We start from the raw sequence: 23347 nt of genomic DNA, 5'->3' as shown, positions 1-23347 counted from the left end.
GTTGTGTAATTGTATGGTGATGGTCGTGTGATTGTAATGTGATGGTTGTGTAATTGTAATGCGATGGTCATGTGATTGTTGTGTGATTGTAATGTGATGGTCGTGTGATTGTAATGTGATGGTTGTCTAATTGTATGGTGATGGTGGTGTGATTGTTGTGTCATTGTAATGTGGTTGTTGTGTGATGGTTGTGTGATTGTAATGTGATGGTTGAGTAATTGTAGTGTGATGTTGTGTAATTGTCGTGTGATGGTTGTGTCATTGTATTGTGGTTGTTGTGTGATTGTAATGTGATGATAGTGTAATTGTTGTCATTGTAATGTGGTTGTTGTGTGATGGGCATGTCATTGTAATGTGATGATTGTGTGATTGTAATATGATGTTGTGTGATTGTGATGTGATGGTTGTGGGATTGTTTTGTCATTGTATTGTGGTTGTTGTGTCATTGTAATGTGATGGTTGTGTAATTGTAGTGTGATGTTGTGTAATTGTATGGTGATGGTTGTGTGATTGTATGGTGACGGTCATGTGATAGTTGTTTAATTGTAGTGTGATGTTGTCTGATTGTAATGTGATGGTGGTATGATTGTGTGATTGTTGTGTGATTTTTGTGTCATTGTAGTGTGGTTGTTGTGTCTTTGTAATGTGATGGTTGTGTAATTGTAGTGTGATGGTTCTGTAATTGTTGTGTGATTGTAATGTGATGGTTGTGTAATTTTAATGTGATGTTGTGTGATTGTAATGTGATGGATGTGTAATTTTAGTGTGATGTTGTGTAATTGTATGGGGATGGTCATGTGATTGTAATGTGATGGTTGTGTAATTGTAGTGTGATGGTCATGTGATTGTTGTGTGATTGTAATGTGATGGTCGTGTGATTGTAATGTGATGGTTGAGTAATTGTAGTGTGATGTGTAATTTTATGGTGCTGGTTGTGTGATTGTTGTGTAATTGTCGTGTGATGGTTGTGTCATTACATTGTGATTTTTGTGTGGTTGTTGTGTCATTGTATTGTGGTCATTGTGTGATTGTTGTGTAACTGTATTGTGATTGTTGTGTGATGGTGATGTGATTGTCGTGTGGTTTCAATGTGATGGTTGTGTAATTGTTGTAGGATGTTGTGTAATTGTATGGTGATGGTTGTGTGATTGTCGTGTCATTGTATTGTGAATGTTGTGTGAAGATCATATGATTGTAATGTGATGTGTAATTGTAGTGTGATGTTGTGTAATTGTATGGTGATGGTTGTGTGATTGGTGTGTGATTGTCGTATCATTGTCATGTGGTTGTTGTGATTATTGTGTAACTATTGTGATGATTGTGTGATGGTCGTGTGATTGTCGTGTGATTGCAATGTGATGGTTGTGTAATTGTAGTGTGATTTTCATGTAATTGTTGTGTGATGGTTGTGTGACTGGTGTGTGATGGTTGTGTAATTTTCATGTAATAGTTGTGTGGCTCGTGTGTGATTGTTGTGTGATGGTTGGTCGGTTGAAATTTATTTGGAACATGAATACAAAATGATACATCACATATTTTTATTTCTCTTTACAGCATGTTTGAAAAGGAGTAGGAATAAGCAGAGCTTATTCAATCCTACACCTTTTCCACTTCCTGTCAATGAAAGACACGTGTGTTATTTGTGTGATTTGTGTGACACTCAAGCTGTGTTGATGCATCAAGATCGTGACATACTGCCACGTCACCTTTGCCCCGCCAGGGGGCGCCGCAACACATTGGAACCGAATGGCTGTAGCTGTAGAGCAGCGCTCTGAAAATAGACGATCTTGGACCGGCCGATGACGTCACGACGCCGCTCCTCCAGCTGGACGTCAGTCAGCGTTTGAGACTTAACTTTTTACTCCGCCATGTTTCACAAATTAAAGACATCGAATGAAATTCTGAGGCGTTAAATCAGCCGCTGAGAAGAGTTGCAACGGGAGATTAGTCGATGTCAGAGGTGTTCGGAACTCGAACATTAACCTCAGGTGAGCTCGAGCGTCGTCTTCTTCCGCCTGTTAGCTTCTGCTGCTGAAGCAGCAAATGTTGCGCGGGTGCTTTTACTCAAACCTGACTTTGCCTCCGACGCCATGTTTCCTCATGCAGCTAGCCTCGATGCTAACCCGTTAGCCAGGTGTTTTCATACTAGTTAGCGTCGAGCTAGCGAACCCCGGAAGTGTGTTTATTTCCTTAGCTCCTCGTGGGGTCACGTGACAACGAGCTAGCAAGCGAACACTGCCTTGTTTTCCTGGTTTGCTCCATTTCATGACGCAACGCTTCATCCTCCTGACCTTTGAACCCTGCAGGTCGCTGCACTTCTCTTGTCAGAGATGTGATGAGCTGTCAATCAAGCCAGGCCACGCCCCCTCGCCCCATCAGGCAGTCAAGGCACAGTGTGGAGGTAAAGCCCGCCCTCTCGCCATCATGCACTCTTCCAAGTCAACTTCAACTTCCTGTCCACAGGGCCACCATGCACGTGACGCTTATGCGCTCAGACTTTGGTCTGGACCCGCCCAGCGCCGTTAACCACGCCATCAGCGCCACAGGAGCGTCGCCCAGCCTGAGAGCCCGGCCGCCATGTTGTCTCGCTTTCTCCTCGCCAGCGGCTGAGGACGGCGCAGCCCTGCTGGACATGTGGGCTGTCATCAAGCCGGGACACGTCCGCGAGAAGATCGCCATCTTCACTGAGGAGGCAGGAGAAAGAAACCACGCCTCCTTTTTGGGGACTGCGCGGGCCGGAAAGGTGAAGGGACGCTGGCAGGAAAATGGTGACGCCAAGCGGCGGAGGAGGTCTGCAGACAGCCAGAACCTCCCGGAGGACCTGGGAAGCTCCGCCCACATTCTGGCAAGTGGACGTGGCGATGTTGAGGGGGTGGAGCGCAAGGTGTCTGTGGGCGAGATGGTGGCGTTCCTGGAACGGCGAGCAAGTGTGCACCAGGCAGACTCCAAACCCCTGCTCGCGCTCCACAAAAGCTTTGCAGCCCCGCCCCCTCAGGACAAAGGGGAGGAGCCAGAGTGCGTCAAGGTGTCGGACATGGTGGCCAAGCTGGAGTCCGAGTGTCTGCGGTGCAGGACCGAGGGGGGCGTGTCCAGAAGCAACAGCCTGAGGTCAGTGGGGCGTGTCCTCCTTGCCACTGCCCACCATTTCCCCGCCCCCTCACCGTGTCCGTCAGGGGCCTCGGCTCTGGCCACACCCTCCTTCCGGCCGTCAGGTGGGAGTCCTGAGGCCTCGCCCTCGCTGGCTGAGGAGGCAGAACCTCTTCCTGGATTACTGTTTCTATCTCCGCCCCCGACGAGCACTCATTTAGGCTCCACCCCTTTGGCGTGCACAGACACAGATTTGACTTTTGGCTCCAGCACCCCCCCTTCCCAGCCCCGTCGTGTCTGTGCTCTGAGCAGCAGCGTGACACGGTGCGCCTCGACATCACTCAACTTCCTGGAGCTGCGCCAGCGACTCCGCCAGCTTCTGGAGCCGCCGCCCACGGCGCCACTGTCTGCACTGCCGGCGGACGTGCTGGTGGGCATCTTCGCGCTGCTGCCCACACGCACGCTGGCAGCGCTCAAGTGCACCTGTCGCTACTTCAAGTCCGTCATCGACAGCTACGCCGTCCGCCCCGCTGACGCGCTGTGGGTGTCGGATCCCCGTTACCGCGACGACCCCTGCAAGCGCTGCAAGCGGCGCTACGTGCGCGGCGACACGTCGCTTTGTCGCTGGCACCATAAGCCGTACTGCCAGCCGCTGCCCTATGGCCCCGGGTACTGGATGTGTTGCCATGGCACCCACAGGGGTGCGCCGGGGTGCAAACTGGGTCTCCATGACAACCGCTGGGTGCCTGCCTTCCACAGCATCAACGTTCCCTTTTGCCGCGGGAACAGCAGTGACTAAGCTGTTTTCGCTTTGCGCCACAAACTCAACTTTTTAAGTTTTTTTTTTTTTTCAGCCCAAGGGAAGGGTCTCAGGCAGGATCCTTCCCCATCAAGCAGGTGGGCGGGGCCTTCGCCAGATAGACTTCCTGTGCACCTTGTTTGTGTTTACTTTACTGGTTGCCGTGGAGACAATAAACATTGAAAGAGCAAGATTGAAAAAACCAAAAGTTTGCTTTAATAAAGAGCTTTTTATCACTTCCTGTTTGCCTCTTGCTCACTTCCTGTTTGCCTCACATGCAGGTGGTGATATGAGCTGCGACAGCGTGTCCACCAGCTGGAAGTAGTTGTACTTGACGTCAAAGTCCATGTCGTACCAGAAGTTGACTGCAACACAACAAGGGACGTCAGGTGACACGTCAGGCGACCTGTGGGCGTGCAGTACCTGCCATGCAGCCGTGCGTCTGCCGCACGTGGTGGAACCACAGCGAGGGCAGGTATAGGATCTCCCCGGCCTTCACACTACAGTGCAGCGGCCGCGCTCTTCGGTACATAGGGTAGCGCTTCAGGTCGGGGTCCAGCGGGTCCAGGGGGATCCAGGGCACCTAGTGAAGGGGGCGGATGATGTGAGGGCGGAGCCTAACGCGTACATGCCAACCTACCTTCTCACAGTCGGTCTGGTCCACCGCCGCAAAGTCGCCGTCGTCCTGCTGGCGGTAAACCGCGGGCTGGTAGAGGCCTGGCGACAGACACGGTTGCCATGGTTACAGGAGGCGGGGCCAGCATGCGCGGTCACTACAGTACCGTAAGGGAGGAAGGGTCGCTCTGTAGGCGGCAGCAGGATGAAGTTCTTCTGTCCAGAAACGACACAGTAGACGTTCTCATAAGGATCTTTGTGCACTGAAACAGGAAGTGCCAGACTTAGCGCTATGTCCCCGCCGCCGGACAGGAAGTCAGGGCTTACGTGACGTGACGGCGTCTGCTTCGCCCAGCCAGAAATTGACGGCGTCTGGTAACTTTCCTGAATGCAGAAGAAGAAAAGGTCAGTTGGCCGTCCAATGAGAAGATGCGCCATCAAACGACGCCGAGTGCTCACCCAGCGCCGTACTCATCCACGGCACATGCGCTTCCACGTCGCCTGTCAGCTCAGGAAGTTCATCCAGCAGGTTGGAACACTGCTTCTGGACGTAAAAGACTCCACGCCGCTTCACCTGCCGCCAAACAGGAAGTGACGTACATATAAAGCGAAAACCGGAAGTGAAGTACTTTTATAGCAAAATAGGTAGTGATGTACATCCATCAATCCATTTTCTACCGCTTGTCCCTTTTGGGGTCACGGGGGGTGCTGGAGCCTATCTCAGCTGCACAAGCAAAAACAGGAAGTGATGTACATACAAAGCGAAAACAGGAAGTTAATTACTTATATAGCGAAACAGGAAGTGATGTACATATAGAGCGAAAACAGGAAGTGAAGTACTTATATAGCGAAACAGGAAGTGAGGGGGGGGGGGGGTTTGTAGGGGGGAAGAAATTTGGCGTGACAGTGCCATGGGCCGTGCCCCTCCCACCTTGCCTTCCAGGACGTCCAGCACGGAGGAAACGGTCATGTGACGTTCTTCTGGCATCACGAAGCGATCGCCTCTCACGGCGTCGGCGTAACCATCGGGAGTCACCGCCACGCTGATGACCTTTGACCCCACCTTTTCCCTGTGGAGAAAGAAACGATAAGCCTGATGGCGGCAAGGGGGGGAGGGGGTTAAAGGCGGAGCTTTTTGCCTCAGGTACGTCGGCGTCCACCTGGACAAGGCCGGCCAATGGTTGAGAGCGTTTCGGATGATGCAGGGTTTGTTTGTACCAATCCAGTCGCGGTAAAAGGTCAGTGGGTCAGGTGGGCCATCCACGTGAGGTACCGATTGGCTCAGGTACAAATCTGAAAATGATATTTTAACTGCACAGTACTAGCATTCATGTTAGCAGTACTACGCTGATATTATCACCAAGTTTCACCCAAACAATACACAAATATAAAGAAGAAACGCAATATAGTTATGATGTTCTGGCTACTTAAGAGCCATATCATGGTTAGAGTTTTGAAATTATTCTGTTTTAAAGTATTTTTATTGATACATTTAAAAAAGCGTGTTGGGTGGTGCGTCACATCGGGGTTGTGACGTCACATGTATACACTTAAGAGTTGTGGTTATTTATTCATTAGAGAATAGATCGAAAACTTTGTGCTGTACTTTGTGTGTTTATTGCGCAAACTTGTGTTTATATAAGTTCTGATTGAGGAATGTCGTTGTTTAATGGAGAAAGACCTTTTGTATTCATGTTAGGATTTAAATCAGTAGTATTGTGCACGTGCAGTACTCTAACTAATACTACACTAAGTAAAGGTGTTCGTAGTAAGAAGCAATATATATATACTAATTAGTGCTGATAGCAGCGGGATGAATAGAGTATTATTGTTAGTAATATTCACCATGAGCCTCCAGTGAGAAGTCCGCCAGTCGTTCTTCAACAGCGTCCATCTTGTTTGTTTACTGATCAATACATGAGGTGGTGATCAATAAGCACCACTGGGGATTCACTACCATACAGGTGTGTTTGTTGATCAACATGACGTGGTGATCAATAAATTTACGATCAAAAAGCACCGCTCGGGCTTCACTACCGTGCAGGATTTGTTTACGGTCAAACTGCGCTTGCGCACGGCCTCGTTGGCTGCCTCGCTTCCGGCATGGCGCGCCTCCTGCTGGCGGGAGGCTAAAGCGCGCGTGACGGCACACTCTGTTTTAAACTTTGCGGAAAGACGAAGACGAGCATAGATGAAAATTTATGAAGATGACTAAATTAATGAAAACTGTTATTTCGTACCAATCAATTAACTACTTTACCATGAATTGATTAACGTGGACCCCTAATTAAACAAGTTGAAAAACTTATTCGGGTGTTACCATTTAGTGGTCAATTGTACGGAATATGTACTGTACTGTGCAATCTACTAATAAAAGTTTCAATCAATTTAATCAATCAAAGTCGTCGTCATCTGATTGGTTGCAGCTGTGTCAAGTTGTGTAGCAGGTCACGTGGTTGTGCAAAGATGGAGGAGTTTGCGTTGGAGCGGTACTTTGATGATTCGATCGCAAATGTAAGTAACCTGCTGCATGAACACCTTCCAATCAACACACAATTTATCAATAACATTCAATGTGTGGAAGAATTGGACACTTTTGTTTGGGCAGCCATCACCTGACAGGTGTGCACGACAATATGAGATGATTTACTGTATTGTGGTCATTATTATGAATTAAACGCTCTTTGGTTTTGTGAGTCAAACGAAACGTTGCCTGAATTTCGACTGTCTGGCTGGAGTGCCTTAATGCTCCATCCTTGGACCGCTTTTATTGTACTTCTGGCATAAATGATGTTGGCAAAAACATGGACGTTAGAGATGGGGACAGCGTCAGTGATGTCACCATGTCGAGGGAGTGGCCCCTGTTGTGGGTGGGAACTTCAAAAAGTTGTCTGAGATTAGAGAAGTCCAGGAGCTCCAAATATTCAGCAGCAGAGTGAATTGAGGGTGTGTCCACATGGATGTTTAGGTCTCCAAGTATGATGTGCAGAATGATGAGAGCAGTTTCTGCAATGAAATCCGGGTGTTGTCTTGGTGGGCGGTAAATACAGAGTATTGTAGAGAGTGCATGTTTACATTTAACTGCTAAACATTAAATTGTGGAGAGTTTCCGTAGAGAAATGGGTGACAGATTTATTTGTTAGAGACTGGACATTGAAAAGTTTGAGTTTGGTGTTTGGTGTGAGGATATTTTTTCCAGGGGATGGAGAACACTGGAACCCACTCCAGTTTTTGGGCCTCTCCAGGTACACGGCTGAGGAGTGTTTTCAGTTCCCTTGGTGACGCTGCTCAGATGACGTACTTGAGTTGCGACAGAGCGTGTTGCTGCTGACCACGGAGGATCTCCCGGTGTTGATGTACACAAATCGCCAACTGTACCCCCCATGGATGTAGCGGGGGCGACGAAGGAGTCTTGGCTGTTTGATGACTGTCAGGCCCGATAGAGGGCCACAGGTGTTGAGCTCTAGCAGCTGCAATGGTGTACTGCGTAGATGAGCTGTGGTCCCGGTGTCCACAGTCAGCCGTAGTCCCTGCACACACAGTTTGGCAGCTGTGGTCCCGGTGTCCACAGTCAGCCGTAGTCCCTGCACACACAGTTTGGCAGCTGTGGTGCACGTTGTGGAGGACATCCGCACACAGCCCCAGCAGTGGAGCCGACAACCGGGGGTATGTTGGTGGCAGTGACGTGCAGTCAAAGGAGGCAGGTGAGGCGGGGCCAGACGTGCCATCATGGAAAGAAAAAAAATGTAAAAAGAAAAAAAATTAATTAAATTATTTGTATCCAGTGATTATACTATAAAGTTATTTTCCATTTAACTTCACCAGTTTTAGATTATTTTTATTCAAAATCGCTGAATTTTCCCATTTGCCGTTCAAATACTGAGAAGAGACGCTGCGTCACTGCGTTGTGCCTCAACATGGATTGCGGACACGGCTAACTGCTGGCCTGCTGTGCACTGAGACCGTATTGCTATATGAATTATATTATACATTTCCATAGTTTAGTTAGCTGAGGTATATAATGTACAGTGTATTTTGTCAACAACTGTATGTGTGTAAGTATTTCTTGTGCTGAGCGATCACAAAACTGCTGCGAAGACGCACTGGCTGAGGCTCGCAGTAATCCCGCCTCCTGGTGGTAGAGAATGCATCCCCGCCGTAGAATGCACCCCCTGACGGGAGTGTTATACCAACTAAAGCCCACACTCAAACCCTCCACGTGCAAGACCGAATCTACTCAAAAAATTCATTCAACAAGAAGCCAAAAAGTGCAAAAACAACAATGCCCGCGTCGGAGGAGCCGCGAACGACTGCAGGGCCACAACATTAGGTACACCTGCAGACTGCAGCACGGATTTCATATTTCAGTCATTCACAACTCCTCCAACACGAACACCACCGCTCCCGCACTCCCTGGCCTCTCACCAAACAACCCTCCCAAATAGACCCAATCCTGCACGTGGAAAGTCCAAGTGCGGGCTCCAGCCGACACAACACCCGCGTCAGGGGGCGCACTCCACGGCGGGGGCGCACCCTCCAGCACAACAGCGGTGCATGGACTTCATTTATAAGTAAAGGTAATAATAACGTTTTTTTAATTAAATGTGTTTTTTTGTGTGCTAGTTTGTATGTGTAAAGTTAAAGTTAAGTTAAAGTACCAATGATTGTCACACACACTAGGTGTGGTGAAATTTGTCCTCTGCATTCGACCCATCCCCTTGTTCACCCCCTGGGAGGTGAGGGGAGCAGTGGGCAGCAGCGGCGACATGCCCGGGAATCATTTTTGGTGATTTAACCCCCAATTCCAACCCTTGATGCTGAGTGCCAAGCAGGGAAGAATGCTGGTATGAGCTTTTAAACATAACCTGTTAACTGCTGCCAATCAAATGGTGAATAAGATACTCTTTAGGGTTCATATGTTTGTAAATCTGACTGTGATGAAGTCAGTGCCTCACCAGCCATTAACCTCACCGCACGTCACTGGTTGGTGGAGCACACGGACACTTTGGCAAGTGGTAGTTTGCAGCGGCTAATGCTAGTCCTAGCCGAGTACACATAGAATGGCGCAAGCAGGTATGATACGTCCACAAAACAGTGATGTCGAATCAAGTCTTTTCAGCGGCTAAATGATAAAGTTCAAGATACAGCTGGCAGGGCACATCAGTCTCTAAATATCGGTAAAATCTCACTAGATGTCAGTAAAAATAGCAAAAAATAGTGTGGAGAAGCGGCGAAGAGTCAGCGCCTGCGTCCTCGCCTGCTAGTCCATGCAATAATCCCGCCGTCCAATCAGCATCTTGAAGTGCAAGCCTGACCTCTGCAGTGATATTTGTGTTGTGGATTTGGTGATAAAAATGACACACATTTTTAGGACTCCTGCCTCATGGTGGGGGAGGAGCTGGGCCTTCAAAGCCCCGCCCACCCACTTCCAGGCCCCGCCTCTACAAGTCAGGACTCCACCCACCAGTCGACAAAGGCGGGGCCCAGCCGAGAGCTGGCGGACGAGCTGGACCTCAGCTTCCTTCCTGACGAGCTCGGCGCGCAGGACGACGCAGGTGTGGGTTTGGCAAAGAGGTTGTGGTCTGTGTGGGCAGGGCTGGGTGGCGAAAGGTGAACCCACCTGTGAGTTTGCCCGCAGGTGTCAACATGTCCCACCACAGCGGCATTGGGCTGGACTTCCCTTCCCAGAATTCCTCGGTGACCCCAAATAAACCCTCGCAAGAGTCACCCACGGCCGGCCCCTCCCTTTTCTGCCCCATGACGCCCATGGCCCCTATGACACCCATGACGCCGGTGACCGAGAGGTCAGGAATCGTCCCTCAGCTGCAGTAGGTCGCTCGTCTTGTCCACGCTACGTGACTCTTACCGCTCGCTGACGTGTGGATGTGCAGGAACATCGTGTCCACTGTCAACCTGGGCTGTCCTCTAGACCTCAAGTTCATCGCTCTTCAAGCCAGGAACGCCGAGTACAACCCCAAGGTAGAGTGTTAGCTTAGGGTATTAGATTCTTGACAGAGCACAGTGTGTTTCCTGTTCAAGCGCTTTGCCGCCGTCATCATGAGGATCCGCGAGCCCAGAACCACAGCACTGATCTTCAGCTCAGGGAAGATGGTCTGCACCGGAGCTAAGAGGTCGGTACCGCTTACCAGTCCAGTTGGCCCTCCGGGTCGGTGGTGGTCCGCTTTATCCCTTTTATTTCTGAGCGTGTGCAGCGAGGAGCAGTCTCGACTGGCGGCCAGGAAGTACGCCCGTGTGGTGCAGAAGTTGGGCTTCTCCGCTCGCTTCCTGGACTTCAAGATCCAGAACATGGTGGCCAGCTGCGACGTCTGCTTCCCCATCCGACTGGAGGGACTGGTTCTGACCCACCAGCAGTTCAGCAGGTGCCACCTCTTGCCGTCGTCACGCCCACAGGTCGGCAACAGAACCTTTTTTCACCCGGCAGCTACGAACCCGAGTTGTTTCCGGGCCTCATCTACCGGATGGTGAAGCCTCGAATCGTCCTGCTTATCTTCGTGTCGGGGAAGGTGGTCCTGACCGGTAACTTCCTGTATCTGCATGTCGACAGTTGGCTGTTAAGCTAACGTTAGCATTTCAATAGTTAGCAAGCCAACCGTTAGCATGTCGACAGTTGGCTGTTAAGCTAACATTAGCCTGCCAACAGTTAGCATGCCCCCAGTTTGCTGTTAAGCTAATGTTAGCATGGCAACAGGTAGCATTCCAACTTGGGTATTGGCATGCTAACTGTCGTCACGCTAACGTTAGCTTAACGCCATAATGTTGGCAGATGTCAGTCATTCCTGGCTGCTTTCTTTCAGGAGCCAAAGAGCGCAGCGAGATCTACGAAGCCTTTGAGAACATTTATCCCATCTTAAGAGGCTTCCGGAAGCAGTGACATCACTTCCTGTTTCTTTGTAAATAGATGTGCTTTGGGTTTGATGACAAATAAATTACACCCTCCCGCTGCGTTTTATAGCTTAACATAAATATTTTCAACATGATTATTTTTTTATACTTCATCCAACCTGTTTTCATACCTCAAAATATTCATTTTCATATATTAAAATACTTGATTTCATACCTCAAAATATTTATTTTCATATCTCTAAATAATAATTGTTATACCTCAACCAACATATTTTCATATCTCAAAATATTTATTTCCGTACCTCAACATAATTATTTTATACCTCAACCAACTTTTCATCCCTCAAAATATGTATTTTTATATCTCAAAATATATTTTTTACCAACCTATTTTCGTACCTCAATGTATTTTTTTTAAAACTCCAAAAACTTTTCATACGTCGATGTAATTATTCTTATACCTCAACATAAATACTTTTATACCTCAATAATACTTATTTTCACACATCAACCAACGTATTTTCATACCTCACCATAATTATTTTTACATCTCAACCATTTTTATTTTTTTTACCTCAACCTATTTATTTTCATATCTTAACCTAAATTGAATTTAACATGACGTCACCGCCCAGCTGAATTAAAGGTAAACTACGCCCCTGGGGACTGACGTCACAAAATCAACGAAGCAACAACCGGAAGTGCGGTGGGGTCAGCCCGCTCGTCGAAACATTCTTGTCTGACGTCACCATGGAGCGTTAGCGGCTGATGACGTCTTGTGATTTAGGGCTATATAAATAAACATTGATTGATTGATTGATTGATTTTCTGATTAGCAAACACGTCGGTGGTTAGCTTAGCTAGCATGGCGTCCTCAGCGGTAGTCCGAGCCGCCGGCCCCGCGGGAAGGCCGCCGCTTCGCCCGCCTCTGCCCGCCGGCGTCATGGTGGAGTCCGTGGACGACGCGGAGGGTCTGTATGTGGCGGTGGAGCGGTGCCCGCTGTGCAGTACGTCCCGCCGCAGGCTGACGTGCGCCCGCTGTGTCCAGGCCGGAGACTTCGCGTACCTGGACGGCAGCAACGCCGAAAGGTGAGACGTCGACCAGCCGATCTTTGGATACTTCCAGCGGACATTAACGTTGTCATAGGCGCCACACAGACAACATCAATCTTACAAAGTCGTACTTCTATTCAACTAATATGATGGTCGACTTAGCTAACGCTAACGAGGCTAAATACTAACTTAGCATGTAGCTGTTAGCATAACAATAACACTAGCTGACGTAGTATTTAGCCTCGCTAGCGTTAACACAGCATTTAACTGCAGCTAGCTTAGCACGTGGCTTTTAGCATAATAACAATAGTCGACTTAGTATTTAGCCTCACTAGCTTTTAGCACCGCGGCTAACCGGAGCTAGTTCAGCACTTGGCTCTTAAGTTACAATACTATGGCTATGTTTTTCTTTTTGTGGTGTAGTTGTCATAGTTGCGTGATTGATATTCTCGCGTCGATATTTGACATTTTGACGCATATCAGCCTTTTTTTTTCTTGTTTTGTTTTACAACTGCTTTTTGATTGATTGATTGAAACTTTTATTAGTAGATTGCACAGTGAAGTACATATTCCGTACAATTGACCACTAAATGGTAACACCCGAATAAGTTTTTCAACTAGTTTAAGTCGGGGTCCATTCATGATACAGATATATACTATTTTCATGATACAGTCATCACACAAGATAATCATCAGAGTATATACATTGAATTATTTACAATCCGGGGTGTGGGATATGGACGGGGGCGGGGGTTAGGTTTGGCTGGTATCAACACTTCAGTCAACAATTGCATCATCAGAGAAATTGACATTGGAACAGTGTAGTACTGACTTGGTAGGATATGTACAGCAAGTAGTGGACACAGAGAGAGAGATCAGAAATTATAAGAAAAAGTGTCTACATTTGATTATTTACAATCCGAAGAGGTATGATGAGGAAGGGAGTGTGTTAGTTTAGGGTTGAAGTTGCCTGGAGGTGTTCTTTTAGTGCGGTTTTTAAGGAGGATAGAGATGCCCTTTCTTTTACACCTGTTGGGAGTGCATTCCATATTGATGTGGCACAGAAAGAGAATGAGTTAAGACCTTTGTTAGATCGGAATCTCTGTGTAACGTGGTTAGTGGAGCTCCCCCTGATGTTGTGGTTATGGCGGTCATTTACGTTAAGGAAGTAGTTTGACATGTACTTCGGTATCAGGGAGGTGTAGCGGATTTTATAGACTAGGCTCAGTGCAATTTGTTTTACTCTGTCCTCCACCCTGAGCCAGCCCACTTTGGAGAAGTGGGTAGGAGTGAGGTGTGATCTGGGGTGGAGGTCTACATCAGCAGATGGAGTATATACACATATTTAATACCAGTATTTAACATGTAGCAGTATGGAGAGAGTATTAGTAAAGTAGATAGTAATAAGTGCTGCTCACGCACCCGCCCTTTTGCCCTGTGTGAAAATGTCACCTTTTCCTGGAGCCCAATTGTCTATTCAATTCAATTTGGAATAAAAATATGCTTATTGTTAATAATTCTCCCTGAATGTCTTTTATTTTAGTTAAATATTTGGCCCCGCCCCCTTTCCCTCCCCCCAATTGTTGGTCACCTACTGTATGTCTCCTCTGCTTACTTGTCAAAACGTACATTTTGGCCGGAAAATCCAGTTTTTTTCCTTCTTTCCCGCTGCCATTCTTTTTTTAATTTTTTTTAAAAAAAATTTTATTGACATCCAGCATCAGACATTCCTATCCATTACATCATATTCACATACATCTTGTATCTGTTGTCTGCCCTAAATGTCCAAATGTTTTTTGTTTATATCACAACCATACCACCCACCACCCCCCCTAAAAGAAAGTAACAGCAAAAAAAACAACAAAGTAATATCTATAAATACAACAATTAAATAAACAAAAAATAAATGATAATACATTAATAATAATACTAATCAGAAATAAAATGTAAAAAAATATATATAAACAGATATATATATATATATATATATATATATATATATATATATATATATATATATACACACACACATATATATACATACCTGTACACAAATAGGGAGTAATCCTTTTTTTTTTGAGCAGTACAATCACTAATTCGAAAAATTAAAGTCAGGTTTATGGGGCGTGACATAATTGACCCAGTTTTCCCAGTATGAAGTAAATTTCTCCAATTTATAGTTAATAAAGGCAGTTATCTTCTCCATTTTATATACATCCATTGTGATTTCCATCCATTGCTTCGAAGTTGGGCTCTCCTGGGATATCCATTTCCTAGTAATGGTCTTTTTACAGGCCACCAGTAGGATATTCATTAAATGTTTATCTTTCTTCAGCCAGTCCTGAGGTACATGTCCAAAAAACAAAGTTTTACTTTCAAGGGGTATTTCACGTTTGAATATATCCTGTAGAGCTTGGTGTATCTCTTTCCAGTAGTCCTTTATGATGGAGCAGTCCCAGAAAACATGGTGGTGGTTTGCATTTGAATTCCCACAATTTCTCCAACAGGCAGAGAGTTGTTATCATAGTGAGACTTCTGAGAAGGTGTAATAAAAAATCTGATCAAACTTTTCCAGCCAAACTCCCTCCACTTGGGTGAGCTGGTACAAGTCCATTGATATTTCCATATTATTGTCCATTCTTCCTCAGATATAGTTATCCCTCCTTCCTTCTCCCATTTTGTTTTAATATATGAAGTTGAATATGATTTCATATTCAACAGACCCTTATACAAGCATGAAACACTTCTATCAATGGTTTCTGAATCGTAGGCTTTTGTAAACAGTTCAATCAAACATATACTCGTCTTTGTGACACTTTTCACCTTCATATTAACAAAATGTCGCAACTGGAAATATCGATAGAAGTCTTGGTTTTCTAATATATATGTCCCTTTAATAGTTTCAAAACTAAGCATTTTTTCATCTTTCATTACACTACATAAAGCTGTTATACCCTTAGATGTCCAGTCCTTAAATCTTGAGTCTAATTTATTAGGTGTAAACTCTGTATCATAGGCACACCATTTAAGAACTGCAATATCACTCTCGAGTTTGTATTCCTTTACAATCATTTTCCACACTTTAAGGGTCCATTTTACCCATGGGTTATCAATGTTATTTATGTGGGTCTGTAAGTTGCTATCCGCCAGGATTGCTTGTATGGGGATGGAGGGCATTTCTTCTTCAATAATTTTCCATTGAGCAATATATGACGGGTTGCACCAGCATATCACTGCTCTCATCTGGGCTGCAAAATAATATCGGAGGCAAGGTAAACCCCATACTCCCTTTTGTTTGACCAATTGTAAAGTTTTGAGACGAACTCTTGGCCTTTTACTTTGCCATATATACCTTGATAGCATTTTGTCCCATTCATTGAATTGGTTTATCTCTATTGGCAGGGTTTGAAATAGGTACAGCAATCTTGGCAGTACATTAATTTTAATGGAATCAATTCTAGAACTAAGGCTAAAAAAAGGAATTAAGTTCCATCTTGCTATGTCATCTTTTATTTTTTTATGTATGGGTAGATAATTGTATTCTGATAATTTTGTTAGATCTTTTGGCAAATTAATGCCAAGGTATTTAAAGGACTGTTTTCCATATCAAAGGGTAACTACTTCTGATTTCCCCTGGGGGGTATAATTATATGAGAATAGATGGGTTTTACCTATATTGATTTTATGTCCTGATAAATGACCATACAGTTCAAATGATTGCATTAATTTAGGGAGCGAGTATGTTGGGTGTCCGAGGTAGACCAAAATGTAATCCGCATAGCAGGCCAATTTATACTCTCTTCCTTTAATCATGATTCCCTTAATATCTTCATTTTGTCTGATAGACTGAGCTAATGGCTCCAGATATAATGCAAAGAGTAATGGTGACCATGCACATCCCTGTCTAGAGCCCCTTTCTAGGGTAAAACGGTTTGATAAATATCCATTGACTTTAATCCTAGCAGTAGGATTGTTATATAGTGCCTGTATAGTTTTAGTGATTGTATCCTGAAAGCCAAATTTATGTAGAACTCTGTAAAGAAAATTCCAATTAACCGAATCAATGGCCTTTTCAGCATCCACGCTTATAACAATTGCTTCGATGTTTTTCCTTAGTATATGATCCATAATATGTAGTGTCTTTCTTATATTGTCTTGTGTTTGGCGATGATGTATAACTGCCATTCTTATACCAAATGAAACATTGCGGGAGTGGGTTTGAATGGAGAATGGATTCGGAATCAAACGAACGGTCACCCCAGCAACGGGACGGAATGGTTAGGTACCTGAAGATCTCAGCTGTGGTTAGCGAGGTCATGTGACGTGTGTGCAGGTACGCCGACAAGATGGCGAGGCTAAGGACGCTGAAAGAGGAGGAGCAGCGGCTGCAGCAGAGGTGAAGGTTAGCTAACGCCAGCGTTTATGCAAACCAGTACTGATCACATGACCCGGTGCACCCACAGCGTGGTCGGCGCCATGCGCGGGAAGCTGCAAGCTGACGAGACGGTGAGTGGTCGTGGCGAGCGTTGTGCGGCGGCGGTGGCTGGGAGGTCTTTGTGATGTTTGTGGTGTTCCCCAGAAGTGGAAGATGATGGCGAGCGGCGTGAAGATGCGGCAGTTGCAGGAGGCGCTGGCGTGCGCTCGCGAGGAGGTGAAAAGCGGTGAGGGGTCTTCATCCTCGGTAGCGGCGGCGCCTGGCGTCCTAGCTAACCCGGCTGTGCCCCCCTCCCCCCTCAGACAAAGAGCTGCTGCTGCGCTCCCAGGACGAGCGCCAGCGTTTGCAGCGGCGCGCCGGGCGCCATCAGCTCAAGCAGGACAAGATTGACCGCCACAATCGCCGCCTGGGCGAGCTTCTGGAGCGCCGCAAGCACGAGCTGCACGAGCGCCTGGGTCAGCTGGCGGCGCTACGACGGGATCACATCGTGGAGCTGATGGCGTACATCTTCCCCGCACGCGAAGAGAAAGCGTGCAGCAGGTGAGCCCGCAGCCGCCGCCGACGCCCTCACCGACGCGCTCACACGCGTGTCCCGTTCGTCCGCAGAGACCCCGCCGACGTGGCGGCCGACTGCGACGCCGCCTTGACGTCCAGCACAGTCAGCGAGCTGGCCGAGGCGCGCAGAACGACCTACCTGTCGGGGCGTTGGGTCTGGGACGACCAGAACGGCGAGACCAGCATCAGCATCACAGGCCCCGCCGTCACGCTGCCGAGCAACGGAGACTGCTCCGCCTACTACAGCTGGGTGGAAGAGAAGAGTACCAACCAGGGTCCAGGTAGCTCGCTTTGCCCGCCCACTTTCAGTCTGTCCTGTCGGTCACCGACGCCTCCTTTCCCCAGAACTGGACCACATCAACCCCGCCCACACCATCAGCGCCGCGCTGTGCTATGCCACCCAGTTGGTCACCATCTTGTCGCACATTCTGGACGTCAACCTGCCCAAGAAGCTGTGCAACAGGTGGGCGGAGCTTCCACTGGCAGGGCGCCTTCGCCTCTCAACTGCCTGACTTTTTGTTCCCAGCGAATTTTGCGACGACAACCTGAGTCGGTACCGCTTCACCCGGGCCCTGAACAAACTCAACACCAACCTGCTGCACCTGTGCTTCTCTCAGGTAGGTAACCATGGCAATGCACAAACACCTCCTCTGCTCACACGCCTCTACCTGCAGCACGTGGACAGTGACAAGCTCCACCCCCACCACACCTTGCGCAACATCATGTTCCTGGTCTCCCCCGACAACGCCGACCTGGGCAGGTGAGCGACCTCCTCCTATGCAAATGAGAACACGACTGATGCTGCGCACCACTGATGCCGTGCCTCAGGACGGGTCCCTTCGAGGTGAGCGCTGACCTGGAGGAGTCCATGGAGTTTGTGGAGCCCGAAGCTTCCGGACCCACAGAGGATAGCGCGGATGAGGCAGTGACTGACGAAGAGACGGATCTTGGCACCGACTGGGAGACGGTTCCCAGTCCGCGCTTCTGTGACATCCCGTCACAGGTACGCAAAGATGGTGTTTGAACTATAAAAGGATGGTGTTCAAAGTATAAAAAGATGGTGTTTGAAGTACAAAAGGATGGTGTTTGAAGTACAAAAGGATGGTGTTTGAAGTATAAAAAGATAATGTTCGAGGTACAGAAAGGTGTATGAAGTATAAAAGGATGGTGTTTGAGGTTTAAAAGTATGGTGTTTGAAGTATAAAAAGATGGTGTTTGATGTATAAAAGGATGATGTTGGAGGTACTGAAAGATGGTTTAAAATGATGTTTGAAGTATAAAAGAATGGTGTTTGAAGTATAAAAGGATGGTGTTGGAAGTATGAAAAAATGGAGTTAGAGGTATGAAAAGATGGTGTTTGAAGTATAAAAGGATGGTGTTTGAAGTATAAAAGGATGGTGTTTGAAGATAAACGGATACGGTTTGAGTTATAAAAATATGGTGTTTGAAGTATAAAAAGATGGTTTGAAGTATAAAAGGATGGTGCTGGAGGTATAAAAAGATGGTGTTTAAAGTATAAAAGGGTGGTGTTGGAGGTATAAAAAGATGGTGTTTGAAGTATAAACGGATGGTGATGGAGGTATAAAAATATGGTGTTTGAAGTATAAAAGGATGGTGTTGGAGGTATGAAAAGATGGTGTTTAAAGTATAAAAGGATGTTGTTTGAAGTATAGATAGATGGTGTTTGAAGTATAAAAGGATGGTATTGGAGGTACTGCTAGATGGTGTTTAAAGTTTAAAATAATGTTTATTAGGATATTAGGATGGTGTTTTAAGTATAAAAGGATAGTGATTAAAGTATTAAAGGATGGTGTTTGAAGTATGAAAAGATGGTGTTTGAAGTATAAAAGCATGGTGTTGGAGGTACAGAAAGATGGTGTTTGATGTATAAAAGGGTGGTGTTGGAGGTATAAAAAGATGGTGTTTGAAGTATAAAAGGATGGTGTTTGAAATATAAACGGATGGTGATGGAGGTATAAAAATATGGTGTTTGAAGTATAAAAGGATGGTGTTGGAGGTATGAAAAGATGGTGTTTAAAGTATAAAAGGATGTTGTTTGAAGTATAGATAGATGGTGTTTGAAGTATAAAAGGATGGTATTGGAGGTACTGCTAGATGGTGTTTAAAGTTTAAAATAATGTTTATTAGGATATTAGGATGGTGTTTTAAGTATAAAAGGATAGTGATTAAAGTATTAAAGGATGGTGTTTGAAGTATGAAATGATGGTGTTTGAAGTACAAAAGCATGGTGTTGGAGGTACAGAAAGATGGTGTTTGACGTATAAAAGGGTGGTGTTGGAGGTATGAAAAGATGGTGTTTGAAGTATAAAAGGATGGTGTTGGCGTTATAAAAATATGGTGTTTGAAGTATAAAAAGATGGTTTGAAGTATAAAAGGATGGTGTTGGAGGTATAAAAGGATGGTGTTGGAGGTATAAAAGGATGGTGTTGGAGGTAAAAAAAAGATGGTGTTGGAGGTACAAAAAGATGGTGTTGGAGGTACAGAAAGATGGTGTTGGAGGTACAGAAAGATGGTGTTGGAGGTACAAATAGATGGTGTTTGAAGTATGAAAGGACGGTGTTTGAAGTATAAAAAGATGGAGTCGGAGGTACAGAAAGATGGTGTTTGAAGTATAAAAAGATGGTTTTTGAATATAAAAAGATGGTGTTTGAAGCATAAAAGGATGTTGTTTGAAGTATAAAAAAGGATGGTGTTTGAAGTATAAAAAGGATGGTGTTTGAAGTATAAAAAGGATGGTGTTTGAAGTATAAAAAGGATGGTGTTTGAAGTATAAAAAGGATGGTGTTTGAAGTATAAAATGATGGTGTTTGAAGTATGAAAAGATTATGTTGGAGGCATAAAAAGATGGTGTTTGAAGTATAAATAGATGGTGTCAGAGGTATAAATAGAATGTGTTGGAGGCATAAATAGATGGTGTTGGAGGCATAAATAGATGGTGTTGGAGGCATAAATAGATGGTGTTGGAGGCATACAAAGATGGTGTTGTAGGTATAAAAAGATGGTGTTGGAGGTATAAATAGATGGTGTTGGAAGTATTCGATCGGGTTTGAAATATAAAAAGATGGTGTTTAAAGTATTAAAGGTGGTGTTTGAAGTATAAAAGGATGGTGTTGAGGCATAAAAAAGATGGTGTTTGAAGTATAAAAAGTTGGTGTTTGAAGTATAAAAGGATGTGTTGGAGGTACACAAAGATGGTGTTTGAAGTATAAAAGGATGGCGTTTGAAGTATAAAGATGGTTTTTGAAGTATAAAAGGATGGTGTTTGGAGGTATAAAAAGATGGTGTTGGAGGTACGACAAGATGGTGTTTGAACTATAAAAAGATGGTGTTGGAGGCATAAAAAAATGGTGTTGGAGGTACAGAAAGATGTGTTGGAGGTATGAATAGATGGTGTCGGAGGTATAAATAGATGGTGTCGGATGTATAAATAGATGGTGTTGGAGGTATAAAAGATGGTGTTGGAGGTATAAAAAGTTGGTTGTGGTATGCAAAAAAATTAAATATGAATAAAAGTTGGTTGAGGTATGAAAAAAGAAGCAGGTTGAGGTACGGAAAAAAAGCTGGTTGAGATATTAGAAAATAAGTTGTTTGATTTATGAAAAAATAAGTTGGTTGAGGTATGAAAAAAGAAGTTGGTTGAAGTATAGAAATAAAGAAGTTGGTTGAGGTATGAAAAAAAAGTTGGTTTAAGTGTGAAAAAATAAGTTTGTAGTGGTGGAATTGGGCCAACAACTGTGTTTCCCTCCCCAGCCTATGGATCTTTCCCAGAGTGCACTGCAGGTGTCCCAGCCGTCCATCAACACAGGAGGTATGATCTCATCTGCCGCTGCCTCCGTCACATCCTGGTTCCGAGCTTACACGGGTCAGCGCTGACCTCACATGGACAACTCAGTCCTCTTCTCTTGCCTGCCGCCACGCACGCACATCCGTTGCACCGGAGAGACGCCGGTTGCCATGGCGACGGGGAGGCCCGGTCGCAGGCCCAGCAATGACACTGACACGCCTCTAAAGGGGCGGAGCTGCAAAGGTGAAATAAACAATGTTTTTCATGGATTTGAACTTGCAGTACAAGTAGTGAGAGTATATCACAAATACTTTGTCAGAGTGGAATCAATCCAACCTTTACCTGAACGTTACCTGCAAGGTGTCTTACCAGACGTGTACCACTATTACATGCCAACTACAGCCAGCTGGGGACACTGTTCTGCCAACAAAGTCCTGATAAAGCTCACATTGTCAAAGATTTTCACCAAACATCTTTGAAAGTGGACTATTTGTTGTGAACTCATTTGGAGCCTTGAAGGAGAACTGCACTTTTTTTTGGAATGTTCACAATCATTATAAAAGACATGACAACGGAGGGATTTTTGTTTTGAATGCATTCTAAATACTACATTAGAAAATTATCTGCTATCTGTGCCCTGGACCTTTGACCGGGGGTCAGTGGACGGCGCCAAGTGTCCAAATCTGTGAGTTTTAGGTGTAACCATACAAAATGAACTAAATAGCTAGCCTAAAATTTTAGCATGCTAATAAGAGAGGTTGTCATACTTCCGAGAAAGCGGCAAGTATCATAAATCATGATTTTTAGGTTTAAACACTCAACATTAGTAAAAAAAAAAAAAAAGCTAACTAAAAACGTTAGCATTCTAATATTGGCATGCTAATATAAGAGAAGTTAGCATACTTCCAAGACGGCGCCAAGTATCAAAAATCATGATTTTTAGGTTTAAACACTCAACAATAGTGAAAAAGCTAACTAAAAACGTTACCATGCTAATACTGGCGTGCTAATATAAGAGTAGTTGGCTGTTGGCATACTTCCAAGATCGAGTCAGGTATCAAAAATCATGATTTTTAGATTTAAACACTCAACAATAGTGAAAAAGCTAACTAAAAACGTTACCATGCTAATACTGGCGTGCTAATATAAGAGTAGTTGGCTGTTGGCATACTTCCAAGATCGAGTCAGGTATCAAAAATCATGATTTTTAGATTTAAACACTCAACTTTGGCAATAAAGCTAATAAAAAATGTTAGCATGCTAACGTAAGAGACGTTAGCATACTTCCAAGATGGCGTCAGGTATCAAAAAACATGATTTTGATTTTATTTAAACACTCAACATTAGCGAAAAAGCTAATAAAAAATAGTTTGCATGTTAATGTAATAGACGTTAGCATGCTAAGATGGCGTCAAGTATAAAAAATCATGATTTTTAGGTTTAAAAACTCAACTTTAGCGGAAAAGCTAATAACAAATGTTAGCATGCTACATTGGCGCGCTCATGTAAGGGACGTTAGCCTACTTCCAAGATGGCGCCAAGTATCAAAAATCCAGATTTTTAGGTTAAAGCACTCAACATTAGTGAAAAAGCTAATAACAAATGTTAGCATGCTAACATTGGCGCGCTCATGTAAGGGACGTTAGCATACTTCCAAGATGGCGCCCAGTATCAAAAATCATGATTTTTAAAACATACAAAAATCAGACTAAAATGCTAGTCTTAAACATTAGCACAATAACATTATTAGCATGCTAATATGAGATGTTGGCAAACTTTCAAGATGCAAGTCTACCCCAGGGCAGCTGTGGCTACAAATGTAGCTTATCACCACTAGGTGTGAATGTGGAGTGAATGAATGATGGGTTCTCACATCTCTTTGAAGTGCTGTGAGTGTCTAGAAAAGTGCTATATAAATCTAATCCATTATTATTTGTATTATTAATATAGGCTATATACCATTCTTACAATATAATTTGTTTCCACTGGAAGAATATGCTATCCGCCGCGCAGGTATCGCGCTTTCCGGACCGGAACCGCGAAACGGACCAGCATCGGCGTCCATTTGCACTCAGGAACGTATCCGCCACGGCGGCAGGTAGCGGATCCGCCGTGGCGGCGTGCTGAATGCGCT

At 45.1% G+C, this 23347-nt stretch overlaps 4 protein-coding genes across 7 annotated transcripts; 3 read left to right on the top strand and 1 right to left on the bottom strand.

Annotated features, from left to right (window-relative positions):
• Positions 1 to 1738: 1738 nt before the first annotated feature.
• On the top strand, positions 1739 to 4127 carry fbxo34 (F-box protein 34). Its single transcript, XM_062042471.1, has 3 exons — positions 1739 to 1988; positions 2307 to 2401; positions 2464 to 4127. The coding sequence occupies exon 3, from the start codon at positions 2471 to 2473 to the stop codon at positions 3884 to 3886; it is 1416 nt and encodes a 471-aa protein (XP_061898455.1). The 5' UTR covers positions 1739 to 1988; positions 2307 to 2401; positions 2464 to 2470; the 3' UTR covers positions 3887 to 4127.
• On the bottom strand, positions 4080 to 12774 carry jmjd7 (jumonji domain containing 7). Of its 3 annotated transcripts, none has more exons than XM_062042472.1 (9): positions 6347 to 12774; positions 5641 to 5812; positions 5433 to 5571; positions 4961 to 5075; positions 4829 to 4885; positions 4669 to 4764; positions 4527 to 4603; positions 4314 to 4469; positions 4080 to 4251 (listed from the first exon to the last, which is right to left on the bottom strand). In XM_062042472.1, the coding sequence occupies exons 1-9, from the start codon at positions 6393 to 6395 to the stop codon at positions 4120 to 4122; spliced, it is 993 nt and encodes a 330-aa protein (XP_061898456.1). In that variant the 5' UTR covers positions 6396 to 12774; the 3' UTR covers positions 4080 to 4119. The 3 variants fall into 3 exon arrangements, with proteins under 3 accessions (XP_061898456.1, XP_061898457.1, XP_061898459.1); XM_062042473.1 differs by having other exon boundaries at positions 4310 to 4469; positions 6347 to 12766; XM_062042475.1 differs by having other exon boundaries at positions 4310 to 4469; positions 5641 to 5794; positions 6347 to 12756.
• Positions 6892 to 11485, top strand: tbpl2 (TATA box binding protein like 2). Its single transcript, XM_062042476.1, has 8 exons — positions 6892 to 7015; positions 9873 to 10056; positions 10140 to 10329; positions 10393 to 10480; positions 10541 to 10632; positions 10714 to 10881; positions 10944 to 11038; positions 11317 to 11485. Exons 1-8 carry the CDS (start codon positions 6968 to 6970, stop codon positions 11391 to 11393), a joined length of 942 nt encoding a protein of 313 aa, XP_061898460.1. The 5' UTR covers positions 6892 to 6967; the 3' UTR covers positions 11394 to 11485.
• On the top strand, positions 12033 to 22267 carry atg14 (autophagy related 14). 2 transcript variants are annotated; one of them, XM_062042470.1, is made up of 11 exons: positions 12033 to 12454; positions 16752 to 16814; positions 16882 to 16924; positions 17001 to 17079; positions 17156 to 17393; positions 17460 to 17689; positions 17754 to 17871; positions 17935 to 18025; positions 18083 to 18168; positions 18237 to 18411; positions 21180 to 22267. In XM_062042470.1, exons 1-11 carry the CDS (start codon positions 12231 to 12233, stop codon positions 21300 to 21302), a joined length of 1470 nt encoding a protein of 489 aa, XP_061898454.1. In that variant the 5' UTR covers positions 12033 to 12230; the 3' UTR covers positions 21303 to 22267. The 2 variants fall into 2 exon arrangements, with proteins under 2 accessions (XP_061898454.1, XP_061898453.1); XM_062042469.1 differs by having other exon boundaries at positions 12037 to 12454; positions 16998 to 17079; positions 21180 to 21937.
• The last annotated feature ends 1080 nt before the right edge of the window (positions 22268 to 23347 follow it).

This window comes from Entelurus aequoreus, linkage group LG03, assembly GCF_033978785.1.
Source record: "Entelurus aequoreus isolate RoL-2023_Sb linkage group LG03, RoL_Eaeq_v1.1, whole genome shotgun sequence".
Lineage (NCBI taxonomy): Eukaryota > Metazoa > Chordata > Actinopteri > Syngnathiformes > Syngnathidae > Entelurus > Entelurus aequoreus.
Note: the sequence above shows the minus strand (reverse complement) of the source record. Positions and strands in the feature narration are given on the sequence as shown.

Coding starts and splice junctions, on each gene's coding strand:
- tbpl2 (XM_062042476.1), top strand. CDS start 6,968: ATGGAGGAGTTTGCGTTGGAGCGGTACTTTGATGATTCGATCGCAAAT. Junction 7,016..9,872: donor TTGATGATTCGATCGCAAAT/GTAAGTAACCTG, acceptor ACACATTTTTAG/GACTCCTGCCTCATGGTGGG. Junction 10,882..10,943: donor ACCCACCAGCAGTTCAGCAG/GTGCCACCTCTT, acceptor TTCACCCGGCAG/CTACGAACCCGAGTTGTTTC.
- atg14 (XM_062042469.1), top strand. CDS start 12,231: ATGGCGTCCTCAGCGGTAGTCCGAGCCGCCGGCCCCGCGGGAAGGCCG. Junction 16,925..16,997: donor AGCTGCAAGCTGACGAGACG/GTGAGTGGTCGT, acceptor GGTGTTCCCCAG/AAGTGGAAGATGATGGCGAG. Junction 18,026..18,082: donor TGCACCTGTGCTTCTCTCAG/GTAGGTAACCAT, acceptor CTCTACCTGCAG/CACGTGGACAGTGACAAGCT.
- fbxo34 (XM_062042471.1), top strand. CDS start 2,471: ATGCACGTGACGCTTATGCGCTCAGACTTTGGTCTGGACCCGCCCAGC.
- jmjd7 (XM_062042472.1), bottom strand. CDS start 6,395: ATGGACGCTGTTGAAGAACGACTGGCGGACTTCTCACTGGAGGCTCAT. Junction 5,572..5,640: donor TGGACGCCGACGTACCTGAG/GCAAAAAGCTCC, acceptor CTTTCTCCACAG/GGAAAAGGTGGGGTCAAAGG. Junction 5,076..5,432: donor TGGACGTCCTGGAAGGCAAG/GTGGGAGGGGCA, acceptor GTTTGGCGGCAG/GTGAAGCGGCGTGGAGTCTT.